The 18,109-nt window shown below is 29.0% G+C and overlaps 2 protein-coding genes across 2 annotated transcripts; both read left to right on the top strand.

Annotated features, from left to right (window-relative positions):
- The first annotated feature begins 5,349 nt into the window (after positions 1–5,349).
- Positions 5,350–7,039, top strand: LOC105641227 (uncharacterized). The gene is made up of 5 exons (XM_089724645.1): positions 5,350–5,578; positions 5,679–5,728; positions 5,825–5,915; positions 6,333–6,403; positions 6,610–7,039. Exons 1-5 carry the CDS (start codon positions 5,518–5,520, stop codon positions 6,823–6,825), a joined length of 489 nt encoding a protein of 162 aa, XP_089580771.1. The 5' UTR covers positions 5,350–5,517; the 3' UTR covers positions 6,826–7,039.
- Positions 7,040–13,009: 5,970 nt separating this feature from the next.
- LOC105641321 (uncharacterized) lies at positions 13,010–17,734 on the top strand. Its single transcript, XM_089725072.1, has 6 exons — positions 13,010–13,388; positions 14,704–14,859; positions 14,977–15,054; positions 15,127–15,279; positions 15,367–15,519; positions 15,626–17,734. Exons 1-6 carry the CDS (start codon positions 13,031–13,033, stop codon positions 17,680–17,682), a joined length of 2,955 nt encoding a protein of 984 aa, XP_089581198.1. The 5' UTR covers positions 13,010–13,030; the 3' UTR covers positions 17,683–17,734.
- The last annotated feature ends 375 nt before the right edge of the window (positions 17,735–18,109 follow it).

The raw sequence follows: 18,109 nt of genomic DNA, 5'->3' as shown, positions 1-18,109 counted from the left end.
TTTATTATTAATATTGAGAATTATTAAATTGAAGAATTCTCTCTGTTTTTTTTTTTAATATGTAGTCTAAGAATTTGATAACCACAATCAAAAAAATATTGGTCATTCATATACCAGATTTAGACAAATATTTTTAAAAAGATCACCCCATCTCTAGTTCTATGAAAATTGCGAGTTTAGACGACGGGCAAAAGGGTAAGAGTAATTTAAAAAAAAAAAAAAACTATAATATGATAAATAAATATACATTATTCTTTGTTTATTCTAAAAAGGAAAAAGGGCCCTGAAACCTTTTGCATTTGATTCTTTGTCATAATAATATGATGTTAGTCAACGTTTTCTTTTTAGACTATGATATTGGTCAACTTTGGTTTAATTTGATTCATGATATATATAATTCAAATACAATAAAAGGCCAAGATTAATTATGATTCATGAATTTTAAATATTAATGAGACATTAAATAAAAAAAAATATCAGGAAATTAATTCTGCGGTACACATAAATGAAAGGAAGAGATTTCGATATATGGGAATGATGATACGAGCGTGTCCTTCGCATAGAGAGAGGTTTGGAATCAATGTGACAATTTTCCAGGGCTATTGCGGTACAACTTACACTGATTTTCAACGTTTCTTTTGACATTAGACACCCAATTCCAATTCAGCTTCCACATACCTCCAACCCTATTTAGTACTTGTCAACAATGTCTGCATTTTTCCAAAATTTCATAATTTATCTGCGACATATATCTATGAAGTTCAGCTTCGATCCTGAGTGTAATCCACCATAATTATATAACTGACTTCTCAACCAAAACTCTAATAAATACTATAAAATTGTATGATTATGATTTTTAAAAGTGTTGAAATACTATAATAGTTAAAAAACTTGAAAGCTGAAACTACAAAACCCAAATAAAGGGAAAAGGGACTGAGATTGGATTGGTTAGGTGCTAACAGACATAAACATCATAAAACATGTAATCTTACATCAAAATTTAGGGGCTGCTCAGTGTAAGTGGTCCACCTTGCTTCAAATAAGTCCGAGAAACATGTGCTATCCCTTTGTCGGCCGATTCTTCATTATTTATTCATTAATTTTCTTGCTCTCTTTTTGGTGCCTTCATTTATTTCCAATATTATTATTGCATTAAAATGATTATTATTAAAAAATTAATAATTATAAAGATAGGGATAAAGTACATTCTACTGATTGAATAAAAGGTTCTTGAACTTTATATACATTAAATGAAGAGACACACAAAATTTGATCGTTTATACATACACATTCTATTTACTCATAGAATTCGTGTTATCTGAATGATGATCATGACTTCTCTCTTCTTAACAATCCATACATCCTTAATATGAGAGGACCGAAAAGGATGCACCTCCGGTTATCATGCTCATAATAAATGTTGAGTAGCTAGGTATACACTTAAAGAGTGAAATCGATCACTAGTAAGCTCTGCAATGGCATGAGGACCTTCCATCAGAATTTTGAATTTCAAAATTTAATTCCTTTTGACAAAATAAGAATACTAAATTCATTCAGCATGCAATTGAGTAACCATATCAAATTTAATTTATTAAAACATAATTTGATAAAGGTATCTGTTACCTGAAAACAAGTGAATTTTTTTTTTTTATTGGAGATTTATTTAATATTCTTGTAATTCTCTTATCACCAGAAAACATTGGCAGATCCCACATATTGCTCAAGTCTCAAAGATTGACTAACTTAACAAGCAACAGAAATAAGTAGCTGTAGAGCAATGTTTTCAAAAAGTGACCTCATCTTAAATTGGTCCAGCTCATGAATAATTTTTACATCAATTTTTTTAAATTAAAAACTGTTAGCTTCTTCCTAGATTGTGGCAATTAATTTTGCAATTTGAGAAGTACTCCACTAAGTACATTGAGTATAATTAATTACAAACAGATACTTACAAAAGAATGTTTCCTAAAGTAGCATCATTATGTTTGTTTTTACATTTTCTGTTTTCATATTTCAACTCCTCGAACTAATACTTTATCTATTTAGAATAATAGAATGGAAAAGAAAGCTGTAGGTATAGTCTTTCTTTATACAACTTAATTAGACTTTAATTAAAAGAGAAGAAGTCCCCAAGAACAAGTTAATATAACACTAATTAAGTAAGGTTTATGAATTACGGGAGATCTTGTTGACAAATTAAGAATATATTGCATTATATTTTGATTTCTCATAGACTTTGAATATGTAATACTCGGCAATTTCTTGTATCATTGGAAGAGCTCTGGCTATTACTGTCATCAGAAAACGATTAGTAGTTCTGTTTGATATCACCATGTCGATTAAATTGTTTATTATCAATTCCAACAAGGATAAAAAAATTTTTTGATTTGATATAATGTGCAAAAACTAAAGTATTATCATCATTCAATTTTGTCAAAAAAAATATTTAATTTCTATGTTTCACGTAATTTCTATGGAGATTTTGGAAAATTCTTATAACTTATTAGTTTCTCTAATTTTTTCTTTGAAACATAGATTCTCTAATTTTAATAACATTAAAAATTCTGAAATTTATAAGTTCAATTCTAATGGATATGTGAAAGAAAGGACTGTCTTTGGCGTAGGCTTAATTAGACACAGCAGCGAAAGGATTTGTGCTCAACATTAGAACTTGTTCTGTTCCTTATGCTGAAGTTTGGGCGGTTCATGAAGGTCTTAAGATAGCTTGGAATATGGGGATCAGAAGGCTTTTGGCTGAATGTGATAATATGGTGGTTTGTGAACATGATTTCATATAGGAATTCTCCTCAAAACGCGAGTAAGACCTCTAGTTATTTCCATAAAGGAGATGCTTTCAAGAAGTTGGAGCTTGCAGCATTTCGCATGTGTATCGCGAATCAAATTTTTCAGTTGATCATCTTGCAGATAAAGCTCACCAATTCCCGCCGGGGACTCATGTCCTTGACAGTTCTCCTTCGAAAATGGATAGTGGTTATTTCATGACATAAATGATGTTTTTTATTCTAAAATTTCTTATATTTCTTATGTTCCTTAAAAGTGGTTCTTAAGACTCGATCATATTCAGAGATCGAACTTATATTTTCACATTTATAAATATTAATTAAGGTCACCTACTATCCTAATCAAAACTTTTTTTATTCCACGCATTAATACATTTATCTTGTTTAAATTTATCTTCTAGTTTTACTTTTGATATATATAGGTCTACCATACAACTCTCAAAATAACTGTAGCTCGTGAAATAAATGAGTCGACCTAAAATTGGCAGTGTTCTCGACAGGGTAGCCCCCCAAGTGTTTTGTTGCTGGGCAGAGGCGGCAGCACACCTCGTGCCTTGTCAACCGGCGGTGGCAACGTGGCCAAGTCTATTTTGCCACGTTATATTATTGCAGAACCTTAGATGTGGACGCCCACATGGAACGAGCCCCCAATCGCGACAAACCAGACTATTATGTGTATCAGCTAGCTGAACCGAATGGTGATACGCGACGCAGAAACGGGTGACTTTCACCGTTGTCTGTCACGCGTCATATTTACTCTTCTTGTTCCCTCCGCGACACGTGGGCCACGGTCCACCTTGTCTCTCTATCAACTGCTGATGTGGCGGTATCCTATTCTTTCTCCTCATTGAATGCCACAACTGCTACCCGCACTTTTTATGTTTTCCTGTTATTTTATCAAATCTTCTCGTATGTGTGATTTATTCAGTTGTCATGGACTAGGACAAAAATGATCTCTCTCCTCACTCATTACCCTCTTCTACTTTCAAAGGATTTCATTATATAAAACTTCTCAATTTATTGACTAACCTGTTATTTATTTTATATAATAGTACAACGTTAATTTTATCAAATTCAATCAGTTATTATTTAATTGAGTGAGGAATTTTGAATTGAATTTCTCCATCTATTATAAATGTTAGGGAAATTAATTTTTTTTAGAAATGTTAGGGAAAATAAATTAAAGAAAATGCTAGATCATAATTATATATTTGAGCACGATTACCATTTTTTATTGTTGACTATATGTAGAGTACTGTGTTTATGAATAATCACTACTATTATGTTTATGCTCATTAAATAAGGCTTCGTAATCTATACATAAATCTCTGTACCTACCATTTGCATCAAAGGATATTTTATCGAAAGATTTAAGTTATTTGCTTAAAAAAGAAAAATTGAGTACATGATAAGATCAATTCAAAAGTACTTTTTTTTTTTTAATTTTTAGTAGTATGAGTCATACTAGAATATATATCAATGAATTTTTGAAAAGGATGCTTCATCCCCCCCTAAGCTCTTGAAATGCTCCCCTAATGCATAATAAAATCATGAAATTATGTGTAATTCTATAATCCATTTTAATTTATAAATATTTGAAGTATTTTTTTTTAATTAGAATTAAGCTGGATATAAACAAATTGTATCATATTTGTATTTTATAATTTCCAATTCTAATATCATTTACATGGAATGCAAGAACCCTAAAGGCCATTTATTTATTTTCCAAATTTTCTAAAATTAAATTTAAAAAAAAAAAGCTTTGGATCACCGGCACTTGAAAATCCAAGACACAAAGCTATACAAGATTAGATTTATCAAGAGTCCCATCGCTCTTTTACAATCTGCCATACCACAGGTCAAGTTGACTTACTATATATATCATAAATAAAATATAGCATACATTAATAATGTTATATCAATCTGATTTTGATTAATCACTCAAAGAAGAAAAACCCTGTATATAATTTATATAGCCATATGATCTGCTTCATCCTGTTAGCTAAAAATGGCAGAGCTGACGAGCCAAGAGAGGAGACATGCATTTGATGGTGATGTCGCAAAAGATATATAATTTATCAATAGTCTAATCTGAAAATAAAACCTAAAAATTAATCTCTTGCTTAAAATAAAAAATGAGACAATTTGGACACAACTCTACCTCTAAAAGAAAGAAAAAGAAAATTAATGGGTAGTAGCCTTCTTTTTTGAAAATTCATATATGGGTTCGTAGGCTTTTTTTTTTTTTTTTTTTTTTTCCATTTTTAATGTACCCAATAAACTCATAAGTCATAGAAAGAGACCCGGAAGTCTTTCTTCTTCCATAACTGAACAATAAGAGTGCCCTAATGAATCAATGATTAGTCATTTCCTTAGACAATATGTAGCAGCATCACTTTACAGTAGAAAGACAAAGGAAAAACATAAGAAAGTGGAAGAAAAATCCTCCCCTTCTTAAAGTTTTCATGTTGGAGAGAAAACTCATTATGTGGGTCCCAAGTCCATGTATATTTAAGCAGTGTATTCCCCATATGCTACCATATTCAATACACAAGCTTTAATTATTTTCAGATTCAAGATTTTAAAAGAAAGAGAGAGAGAGAGAGAGATAGACCCACATATTGTACCTGATATTTGGTGTACTATTAAAACTTCTACTGCTATTCCTGTCTTTACCAATCTTTCTCCTCTCCTCTTCTCTAAATCTTTTCTCCAAATGAGGCCTTCTTTAGTTGTTTCTCTTCTTCTTTTGTCCTTTCTTCTTCATGAGGCTAAAGGTATATATATATTTATATATACATGATTGCTAAACTTATTTATCTTATGAACTTGCAAAATTTATAAATCTTTCTAACATGTTTTATTCTTTTGCTGTAGCAATTCGCTTGGAAAAGGAATTTATGCAAGTGGCGCAGCAAAAGATTCATGTGAGTGTTCATGCTTCTGTTTTCTTTATATAATATAAATATCTTTTTTTTTCCAATTTTGATGCGAAATTAAATGAATATTCTTGATTTATGCAGAAGGAGAAGAAGAGTACTTCATTAACAGAAAGAAGTAACAAAAATGGTGGTTTTGGAGATGTTATTCTCTGCAAAGAAGGACAATGCACAGGTACCTTGAAGAAAAGAGTTACTAAAGTATCCAAGAAATCATCACCTCATTGGTTACCAAGAGTTCATGAAGATTATTATGGACCTAGGCTTCATAAACCTAAGCACCATTAATTAGCTTTTCCTTACTTTACCTAGCTAGAATGGTTAATTATTAATTGATCACTTGTAGTTCGTTTTTTTTAGCTAGTCTCTGACATAGGAGCTGCAGTTGCAGTTGGGTTTTAGAAAGATTTAAACCCATGACCATGTACTGAACTCAAAAGCAAGATTTTCCCCAGAGAAACTGATGAGACTACGAATTCTTTAATCATTAGTAATTTCTTGAGGAAAAATAAAATAAAAAATCAATTTATTAAGAAATTCAAATATTAATTTCTTGCATTTTCTAAATGATTCTTGATATTTATTGTTGCAGGAATGAGCAGTAGAAAACTTGCTACTGTGACCACATCTACTATTTTCACCACCACCACCACCACCAATAAGGTTGGCTACTAATTACTATATAGTAAAAAATAAATTTCTATTTTTTTATAAAAAAAAAAAAAAAAAAAAAAAAAAAAAGAAGAAGTTAAATTTCTTTAATTAGGTTTGACATAGGAGAGGTAGCAGAAGAGTACTTGGAGGTGGCTACTCATCTGCTACCTTTTTTATGTCAAAAGCTCCAGCTTAATTATCTGGTTATTGTACAGAAAGAGGAAAATGGAGGGAATAAAGCAGATAGTACAACCATAACAATACCAAAGGGATCAAGATCAGGAAATGGAGAAGTAGGTGGGGAACATGAGAAGTTCACCATTAATTCATCTTCGCCAACTTCTGAGCAACAGAAGATGACCCACGAAGATAACTATGTGGACATTATGGATTATTCTCCAGCAAAAAGAAAGCCTCCCATACATAACTAATTAATTAAATAAAAATATGTACTCTTCAGCTCTAGAGAGAGAAGAAGAAAAGAAAATGGAAGTTTTAGGATAATAAAAAAACACTGATAAAAAGTTGAACAGCATTACAGAAATGCTGCAGTTTTTTAGGGCTAGGAATGATTTTTGTACATTATATATATTCCATTAGCGAATTTATTTTAATATACTATGATTTTGATTATTGAGTTATAAACACTTCAATTCCATGGGAGCTTACCACTAGGCTTCTATATAGAACACTATATAAGTATATTTGTACAGAGAATCCTTATTAAATTAAATGATAATGGTTAATTATGTTATTGAAAAAGCTAATAGCATGTATTAATATAGGGGAACCTCACATTGGATGACTGCAAGAGTGATGAGGTGTGCATATATGAACTATGGTTGAACAAACTTTAAAATATTACGAGGCCTTCTCCGTCGAATTGTAAGGTCTTGCTCGGAAAAAAAAAAAAAGAAAAAAAAAAAAGAAAAAAAAAAAAAAAAGCGAAGGGTATTTGAGAAAAAGAAAATGGCAATTGGATATACAAGTCTGAGTCCAATGAAGAGGATTAGGCCATTGTGCTAAATGAAATGAAGTGATAATCTGAAACGTTTTTTCTCTGTGTTTTGGGCTGGGTCTACCAGGTTTCAGTTATTGAATGCACTGTATGAGTAGTTACAGCTACATGTGGGGATCACGTGTTGTCTCTCGATCTCAGGTCATGTACACAATGGCCCAAGACAGCCCAGATTGCTGTGAACCGCGTCTCGGTCTGGATGTACAAATGGCCCAAGACAGCCCAGATTGCGGTGAGCCATGGATTGGAAAATGAGCTCAGAAAATGTTCTCTTGATGACCCAAATTCAGTATGGCCTTACAAATAGTCTGGCAAGGAAGTAGTTTCCTTAACTTTCCATTTTTCGATTTTAAATCTTCTTTATGTGCATTGGACATGACGTAATTGTTAGGATATAATAGTAATTAGATAAGGTGTTAGCTCATATAAATAGGCTATTAAATAGATATCATTGTAATTTTTGACAAATCAATATATCCTTATATTATTCTGTTTTCCTGTCTCTTTCTTTCTATTTTCTCCCTTCCCAATCACTCTGGTTAGGTTGTTTCCTAACACTATTATTGACTTTTGCCTTTAATTAAGATTAATTAATTATCTAAGTTCGGTGAATCTGCACTGAAAATAGTTAAACTTAGTAAATACTTACATTTGAAAATGAAGTGATTGTGGATCAATAATCGCATTGGAAGCCAACCAATTATGGTCTGGTTGGTTTCCTCACTTATGTGAGAAGTTTTGAGTTCGAGTCATCTCAACCATAAGAGTTGTTATCAATTTGGTGAGTTAAGAAAATAGTTATCCCAGATTGCATGTAGTATTATTTCAGCATATTAAATCTTCATGTGAAAATATATATATATATATATATATATATATATATATATATATATATATATATATATATATATAAAGATTTAACATATTAACTAATTTGGGATAAACGAAAAATGAGAGTGTTTATTATTTCATTATTTGTTGCTCATTTGTTCCACTTTAATAGTAATAAATATGATATTTTACCTTGTTCTGCTTTAAGTGCTCATTTAGGATTTAAAAGTATATTAATTTTTTTTTCAATTTTACCCATATTTATTAAGTTTTTTGTAACCAAATTAAAAAAAAGATCTTTTAATTTAAAAAAAAAAAAGTCAATTTAGATATTCTACTATATATCTTTAAAAAATCAATTTATTCTAATCATTTTCTTAACTCTGTGTGAAAAGACAACATTAATTTCTTTAGTGACTATGATGAATTTCATGTCCAATCAAAATTATTGTTATAAATTTATTGCAAACCTAATATTTTGGTCCTCCTCTTTGCCGTCTAATTCAAGCTAATTATTGTCAAAACTTCCATGAAGTCTTGCAATCCCGTCTTGCACGTTCTCCGTTCGTTGAATCAAAAATTATATTATCAAGATCTTAATTTCAAAAACAAAAATATTTGTAAAATTAGTTAGATAAACGTGAATATATATATATATATATTAAAATTAGAATTTTTAATTGAATTCAAATATTCCTAATCGAGTTCAAATGATTTCTTTTTTTTTTTTTACATAAAAATATTAGAATTTCTAATTGAATTAATATCTGTGTTTTTTAAAATATTTATCCTTTGTTGTCATAATAATAAATTACTAAAGATATATTTGTGTCCATCTTATTATTTTCCTCTTCATTCCCATATTTACAAATACTGGTTTTTTTAATGACGTACATTGCACGTTGACAATGCTCATTATATTTTTATTTTTTATACTCTTTTAATTTTTTATATAAATAATGTGAAAGCATAAGTTTTTGTTTAAATTACAATAAATACAATTAGTTAATTTGTATTAAACTTTACCGTATAAGCGACTTGCAATGTTATTTTTTACGTACTTGATTCTATTTTTTTTTATAATGAAGTAATCTCAAAATAAAGTTTAATCCAATCATTCTATCTAATCATTCAGTCCCTAATTTATAAATACAAATTCTTAAAAATCTGATAGGTGCTCAGAAAAAAAATCAAGTTTTCACTCAATCTCCAAATCTTGCCCTCAATCCCAAATCAATATCTATATACAGCTATAATGAAAAATAATTTTTTTTACTGGTAGGTAAAAGAAAAGAAATGATAAGATGATCTGAATTAATAATGATAATCATTTTTGCTATAGTAATAGTATCACTTACCCAATGCATTAGAGAAAAGAATATAAAAATATACACACAAATTTTTGAAACCCAAAAAATGACTAAAAACAGAAATATATAATTCTAATTTTTTTTTCAATTTCATAAGCACTATTTTCTTTCAAGTCAAATATATTTAGGATATAAAAGAAAAAATATCAAAAAAAAAAAATAATAAAAGTGCTTAATTAGGAGGCCATCTATTTATTGCAAAGGGAGATATAAATCTCTTACTAAATTAAAGTGATAATGGTTATAAATTAATACAATAATGAAAAAGAAAATAAAAATAAAAAATTTTTATTAGGAATAAAACTCTTTTAAGAACTCAACATATAACAAGAAATAAATTATATTAAAAAAATTATCAATTTCAATTTCAAAAATAACTTTGGAAATGCTATAATTTAATTAAATTTGATTTTGATGGACAAAAAAAAAAAAAAAAACCAAGTCAATAAATGAAAAGTACAATACAAATCATACTAGGATATAATATTAGTCGGTCAATGAGTTTATTCAAGTATTTTGTTTATCTATTATTCTAAATTGTAAATTTAAAACAAATAAATAAGTTAATTAAACAATAAAAAAAAGATTATAAAAACGTCCAATCAAATAATAAAATATAATTTTTCTTCTTAAACACAGGTATCTCGAGTCTACTAAGCAAGAACTAAATCATGCTCGCACCAGGTTGGCTCAAAAAAGAATAAAGTGCTTTGGGCAAGTATTTGCTCCATCCATGCGGATCAAACCCTCGACCTCACCTAAGGGAGAAGAGTGTCAAACCACTCATCTAAATATTCGTTGGTATAAAAATATAATTTTTGAATTGACTACGACTAAGGCTATTTTAGGATATTCTAAATTTCATTGAGGACGATATTGAAAAGTCCATTATTTCCCCCATATTCCAACATTTATATATAGTACTAGTCTTTTGTATGACATGTTGCACGTTGACTATACTTGTTATATACTCATTTTTTATCTATATATATATCATAAGTTTTGTTTAGATTAAAAATAAATACAAGTGATTAATTTGTATTATACTTTGCCGTACAAATTACTTGCAATGCTACTTATTATGTACTTAGTTCTATTTTTATATAATGAAGTGATCTTAGAATAAAGTTCAACTCAATTCTTACACATAATCCTTTAGTCCATAATTTATAAATTCAGATTTTTGAAACCCTAATAGGTGCTAAAAAAAAATCAAGTCATCAATCAATCCCCAACCTCCTGCTTTCAATCCCAAATTAATTTCTATATACAACTATAATGAAGAATAATAATAAATTATTTTTACTGCTAGGTTAAAAAAAAGAAATGAAAAGATGATATGAATTGATAATGAAAATCACTTTGACCACAATGACAATATTATTTACCCAGTGTATCAGACAAATGAATACATGCACATATATACATATTCTTGAAACCCAAAAAGTGACCAAAACAGAAATATATAGTTCTAGCTTTTTTTTCAGTTTCCTAAACATTATTTTTTTTTAAGTCAAACAGATTTAGGATATAAGAGAAAAAAATATCAAGAAAAAAATATCAAGAAAATTAAAAATCATCAATAGGCCATCTGTTTATTGCAAAGGAGATATACATCCCTTACTAAATTAAAATGATAGTAGTTACAAACTATTCAGTAACGAAAAAGAAAATAAAAAATTAATATTAAGAATAAAACTTTTTCAAAACTCACCTAACAAAAAAAAAATGTTTCAATGTATATAGGTATATAAATATATCAATAAAATATTATATATATTTTTTAAAATTAAAATTTCAATTGTTTACCATTCCATGTTTAATTATGTAAATTCTATTTGAAAATTTATTTTTTAAAGAATATATCCAATCAAATATGACAAACATTAAGAACAAAAATATTAATAAAAATAATATACTTTTTCTTCTTTTTTATCTCTCTCTTAAATAAAATATTATATTATATATATTCTATTTGAAAATTTATTTTTTAAAAATATATCCAATCATATCATACAAACATAACATAAAGAAAAAAAACATTAACAAAAAGTATATCCAATTAAATATTTAATAAATAAAATATAAAAAAACTTATGTCTCATTATCATATATATTCATTAAAAATAAATTTAGTAAATATAAAAATTAAAATTTTGAAATACTTAATTATATATATGTATTTATTTAAAACATTATTTTTTTCGATTCATTAGGAGGCCTGATGGCTAAAACAATACTGCGGGCTACACAACAATCAAATTGGTAACTCACCTAACAAAAAAAAAAAGTTTCAATGTATATAAATATATAAATATATCAATAAAATATTATTTTTTTAATTAAAATTTCAACTGTCTACCATCCAAATTTAATTATGTAAATTCTATTTGAAAATTTACTTTTAAAAAAATTTATCCAATCAAAATCCTACAAACATAAAAAAGCAAAAACATTAATAAAAATAATATATTTTTTTCTTTTTTTTTATCTCTCTCCTAAATAAAATATTATATATATATATATATATTCTATTTGAAAATTTATTTTTTTAAAAAAATATCCAATCATATCATACAAACATAAAGAAAAAAAATATTTTCTTTCTTTTTTTATATATATTTTCCTAAAAAAAATTAAATATTTAATAAATAAAATATTAAAATTTTCAAACATCTCATTATCATATATGTATTTATTAAAAAATAAATTTAATAAAGACAAAACTTAAAGTTTTAAAATGCTTAATTATTTATATGTATTTATTTTAAAAATAATTTTTTTATTCATTAGGAGGCCTATTGAGCAGAAAGAATATTGTGGGCTACACAATAATCAAATTAGTGAAAACACTTGTGGTCGAAAAGATCAAACTTGAGACCTCTCACTCCTCACATAAGTGAGAAGATAATCAAGCCGCACATAATTGACTTAAAAAATAATTTTTATAAATTATACCCAATTAACTAATAAACTGTAATTTTTTAATTGACTGTCATTAATGGAACTTTAGAACATTTTAAATTTCATTTGGGTGATATAGAAAATGTCATTATTCCCCTATATTCTCACTTTTATATATAATATAGATAGATTATCGATTATACTTGAGAAATTTCACCTAAAAATCAATAATAATAATAAGATGATGATGATGATGACGACGACGACGACAATATAACACCAAATATTGAGAAAATTAAAATTCTTTGAATTGGTAAACTATTTTTATAAAAACCTTCTTTGAAAGCAACTCTAACGCGCTTTCAACAGTTTATTTTCCACAACATGGGTCAATGCACAGTTATTTTCCATATTTCTATATTATATATTTTTCTAATATGGGTCCTTCAAATTAATTTGCCGTGTCGCTATAAAAGACAAAAGCATCAAGAACATCTGATTCATTACACAAATATGAAAATGGTGTTGATCAGAAAGAGTTGGATGCTGCTGATGATTACGAGTTTATTATTACAAAGTAGTAATGGTTGTTTGAAGCATGAGAAAATTGCCCTTTTGCAACTCAAGTCTTCCTTCAAACATTCTGATAATAGCCCCATGGCGGCTTGGGGAAGTGTTGATAATTGTTGTAATTGGACAAGGGTCGAATGCAATCATAATACTGGGGAAGTTCATGAACTCCATCTTTACTCCTTACAAGATTCTAATTCAGAAGAGTGGTATCTAAATGCTTCTTTATTTCTTCCCTTTCATAAATTGAAAGTTCTCGATTTAGGTTCCAACAACATAGCTGGATGGATCAAGAATGAAGGTATCTATCTATTTATTTTATTATACAATTAATTATAATCATTTGCAAATCAATAAACGATGCTAGCTTTTATAGTTTTAACCATCCGGTATCCGAATTTTCTGACTCGACTAATTCGGGTTCGCGTCGGACGAGCTCACAAAGGGGGCAAAGCACTCCCTTGAAGTGTTTAATAGGACTCCATACCCAGGACTCAAACTTAAGATATCTGGTTAAGGGAAAAGGGGTCCCTGTTATCCAATTTCACCTCTCGAGTATAATGAGTCCAGCTTTAATGAAGATAAGAATTATTATATTATATTATATTACTCATACTTATAATTCTTTGTTCGGGTTTTGAAAAGCAACCTACACTTAACAATTTAGAGATTCTTGAGTTAAGTTAGAGCATCTTCAATACAAACGTGGATTGCTCCTATTTAATTGCCAGATCAGAAAAATGAAAAGATTTTTTGAAAAATACTCCTTAATGCTAATGTCTATTTAGGATGTCAAGTTAATGTGTCCAAAAAATCAATAGACATTGTCTAGTACACTTTCTATTTCTATAGGTTCTCTTAGACAATGTTAACAGTTATTGCTCTCTGGTGATTGGTTGCATATTAAATTGTGAGCCCAGAAAAGAGAGAATAAAAGGATATTCAAAACTAATGCATTGAAGATAGTTTTTTAAAATTTATGGTCTATAAGTAGACATTCAACCACATCATTATTCACACATTCTATTTTACATGACACATCCGCCACAATCCACGTTAGCATGGAGATGCTCTTATAATATGTTGAACAACAACAGTCTAAAATGTCTAGGTGGTCTTTCATCTTTAAAATCTTTAAATTTGTATAGCAATAATCTCAAAGGAATTATTGATATTCAAGGTCAGCTTTCACTTCACTCTTTTTATTTTTTTTTTTCTTTGGAAAAATCAATTTGAAATTTTTAGCTAAGTCATCATATATGTGTTTATAGCTAACTCATTCTATTTTTGTGTATCAACTATTAAACAAAGGAAAAAATCATATGTATATGTGCAAAATTGAATAATTTGAAGAATTTACAGGAGTTGAATATGGGAGGCAACCAAATGAAGGCTTTAAATATTTGCATGATACGAATTGATTTTTCATTGCACTCATTAATTATGTTGATTGCTTTTTTTGAGTATTGGAAAAGGGGATTCGAACTTAAATTTATTGTCAGGTCGTGCAATTATTATAAGAGAATCCAAATGCACTTACCACTATACTATATCTTGGTGTGCAATTGTTTTGATTGCTTAATTAAATAAGTTTAAAAAATATTATATATATGTAGGTGATGAAGAATTGCTGAAGTTGAGGAATCTGGAGCACCTTAGCTTAAGAGGAAATCTCTTTAATAACAGTATTCTATCATTCCTCAAAGGGCTCTCATCTCTCAAAAGTCTGGACGTAAGAAGCAATCAATTCCAAGGACCATTCAATTTCAAAGGTTAAATAAGTTTATTTTCCCTCTCTTTATGATTCAGTTTAAAACAATTTGAATAGAAAATTGTGTATAATTAAATGATCTAATTAGTCTTTTTTTTTTTTTTTTTTTCCGAATCAGAACTACGAACCTTAAAAAGCTTAGAGGAGCTGGACTTGAGTGGAAATAACAACATTACAAAATTTGTGGACTCACCAGGTGCGCTTACAATCTTGATTAATATGTGTTTTGGTAATTATTGACATACATAGATTCTATTCTCACTTGCAGATAAAAGAAGTCTAAGCAACTTAAGTCTCCTTCTAAATTATATCACCATAGATAGAAGAAGCCATCTTGTAGAATCCTTGGGGAAATTCCCCTATCTCAAAGCCCTATCTCTAAGCTTTTGCAAAATTTTCAATGCAACTATATTTGGTCAAGGTAATTAAGTTGATTTATACTGTAATTAGCTTGTTGGCAATTACTCTTCTGTGCATTTCAATTATTTCTTTTTTGGTATTTTGATAGACTTGCTTAATTTAAAAAATTTGGAGCATTTGGACTTAAGTTTTTCTACTATCGAGAGTGGCTTTCATCTACAAAGCATTGGAATGACGAGGAATCTTAAAACTCTATCTTTGCTAAATTGTAGACTCACTGGATCCATACCTGCCGACAAAGGTATATTTAAGAAAATCCCCTCTCTATGTTGCATCATCTCTTTCAAAAAGTTAGAGATTTTAGCTAATCAAATCTTTTATTTTTATTATAAATTTATAACTTTCAGGTCTTTGTGAATTAAAGTATCTGCAGCAACTAGACTTAAGCGGAAATCAATTCAATGGTAGCTTGCCATGGTGTCTAGCAAATTTGACATCCCTTAAACTATTAGATCTCTCTTATAATAATTTTATAGGAGATGTTGCTTTATCTCCTCTTAGGAGTTTAACATCCCTTGAATACCTAAACCTCTTTGGAAATCTCTTTCAAATCCCAATCTCGCTCTCTCCATTTTTCAACCATTCAAAGCTCAATTATTTGGATTGTCAAGATAATAAAATATATGCCGCAATGGATGATCATAATTTGACTCCAAAGTTTCAACTAGACATTCTTAAATTATCTGGCTATCGTTCATATGGTAGTGGAAAGCTTCCCGGCTTCCTCCATCATCAGTATAACCTACAAGTAGTCGATCTCTCACACAATAGAATTCAAGGGAATTTTCCAAAGTGGTTGTTAGAGAATAATACAAAACTAGAGGAACTTCATTTAGCCAATAATTCTCTTTCTGGGTCTTTTCAGTTACCTACTCATTCTCTTTTGAATTTATCAATACTGGATGTCTCTGATAATTACTTGTATGGGTACCTTCCAAAAAAAATGGGAATATATTTTCCAAAGTTGAGAGATTTAAACATGAGAAGAAATAGTTTGAGTGGAAACATTCCCTCTTCATTTGGAAATATGAGCTTATTGACAAAATTAGACTTATCCGACAATAATTTATCAGGGAGTATACCAGAGCAGTTGACCATGGTTTGTATCTCATTAAATGAACTTATACTTTCAGATAATTCTTTGCAAGGACAAATATTTCCTGAGAGTGCTAACTTGGAATATTTGGAAAAATTACTTTTGGATGGTAATCGATTGAGCACAAGTATACCAAATAGTTTGTCTAACTGTACTAGGTTGATAATATTTAATGTCAGTGATAACCATCTCTTTGGAAATATCCCAAAATGGATAGGAAATATGTCTTCTCTTGAAATTTTAGATCTTTCACTCAATAGTATCTCTGGAAGCTTATCATCCAATTTTTGCTCTAATTCTTACCTAAGAGAAATTCATTTGTCAAAAAATAAGCTGCAAGGATCTCTCAGAAATGTTTTTAGTGATTGTTATAGTTTGATGGTGTTAGACTTAAGCCATAATAAGTTGATAGGAAAAATTCCAACATGGATTGTCAACATTTCTAGGTTGAGCTATATTTTGTTAAGTCATAATAATTTTATTGGTGAACTTCCAATTCAATTATGTGGGTTAAAAGAACTAAGCTTGATCAATTTTTCTCATAATAATCTTTCTGGTCATGTTCCCTCATGTTTGACATTGCGTAGTGATTCGTCTAGAGAACTTGAAACTCAATCTCCTGACCCACCACCTATGCAACCTTTAGAATTTACAAATAAAAATGCAACTTATTCTTACCAACGGAAAACCCTCCAATATCTTTCAGGGATTGATTTCTCTTGTAACAAATTTTCAGGAGAGATTCCACCTGAAATTGGAAATCTTAGTGAAATCCAAGTGTTGAATTTGTCTTATAACATTTTGACTGGACCAATTCCACAAACATTTTCCAATTTGAGGCAAATTGAGAGTTTAGATCTTTCTTACAATAATTTGGAAGGAAAAATTCCCTCTCAACTTACTCAATTATATTCTTTAACAGTTTTTAGTGTAGCACATAACAATTTATCTGGCAAGACACCTGCGAGGGTTGGTCAATTTGCAACATTTGAAAAAGGCAGTTATGAGGGAAATTCTTTCCTCTGTGGATTACCTCTTCCAAAGCCTTGCGATGCAACCACATCTCCGCCGTTGATGCCAACAACTTCAACCGATGAAAAAGAAGAAAATGGCTTCATCGACATGGGTGTTTTCTATGTGAGTTTTGTGGTGTCTTACATCATAATATTATTGGGAATAGTTGCAATTTTGTATATAAATCCATATTGGCGTCGAGTATGGTTCTACTATATAGAATTGACTACCACCAATTGCTACTATTTTTTTGTCGACAATATTTCTTTCTTGTCCAAGTTTGGAGTTTCATAGTATTGTGTCTTGTCAGATACTATTGAGTTTATGCATTCTCAATATTTCATAATTCATGTTATAACTCTTATAATGAATAATGAATGTAATAAAGTGAATTATCAGTTTTAAGTGTGTTAGAAAATATTAGTTGCATCTTAACCTGAGCTGTAATCTCTTTAATAACAAGATTCTGCCATTCCTTAAAGGGCTTTCATCTGTCAAACAAATTGTATATACTGTACAGCTAATTTTAGTGTTCGACAGATAAACTGAAGTTTATTTATTCAAAAATAATGTATTTTCTAATAATTTCAGTTTTAAGCTATCTCCCTCGGTCATAATAAATTTGTCTTGTATTATGATTTAGATTTCTCGAATCAATCTCCTATTGAAATTGGAAATATTTGTATGATTATTTAATTTGCTAATGTTATATTGCAATCAA

This window comes from Jatropha curcas, chromosome 8 (assembly GCF_041381405.1).
Source record: "Jatropha curcas cultivar XTBG-Jc1 chromosome 8, XTBG_Jcur_1.0, whole genome shotgun sequence".
NCBI classification, from domain to species: Eukaryota; Viridiplantae; Streptophyta; class Magnoliopsida; order Malpighiales; family Euphorbiaceae; genus Jatropha; species Jatropha curcas.
The sequence above is the reverse complement of the archived record's forward strand: the minus strand, read 5'-3'. Positions and strand labels throughout refer to the sequence as shown.

What these genes read in the sequence shown, in the direction of transcription:
- LOC105641321 (XM_089725072.1), top strand. Translation starts at nt 13,031, where the DNA reads ATGAAAATGGTGTTGATCAGAAAGAGTTGGATGCTGCTGATGATTACG. An exon ending in AAAATTTGTGGACTCACCAG is followed by an intron (nt 15,055 to 15,126) that starts GTGCGCTTACAA and finishes TCTCACTTGCAG; the next exon opens with ATAAAAGAAGTCTAAGCAAC. An exon ending in ATCCATACCTGCCGACAAAG is followed by an intron (nt 15,520 to 15,625) that starts GTATATTTAAGA and finishes TATAACTTTCAG; the next exon opens with GTCTTTGTGAATTAAAGTAT.
- LOC105641227 (XM_089724645.1), top strand. Translation starts at nt 5,518, where the DNA reads ATGAGGCCTTCTTTAGTTGTTTCTCTTCTTCTTTTGTCCTTTCTTCTT. An exon ending in TCTTCTTCATGAGGCTAAAG is followed by an intron (nt 5,579 to 5,678) that starts GTATATATATAT and finishes CTTTTGCTGTAG; the next exon opens with CAATTCGCTTGGAAAAGGAA. An exon ending in CCACCACCACCACCAATAAG is followed by an intron (nt 6,404 to 6,609) that starts GTTGGCTACTAA and finishes GTTATTGTACAG; the next exon opens with AAAGAGGAAAATGGAGGGAA.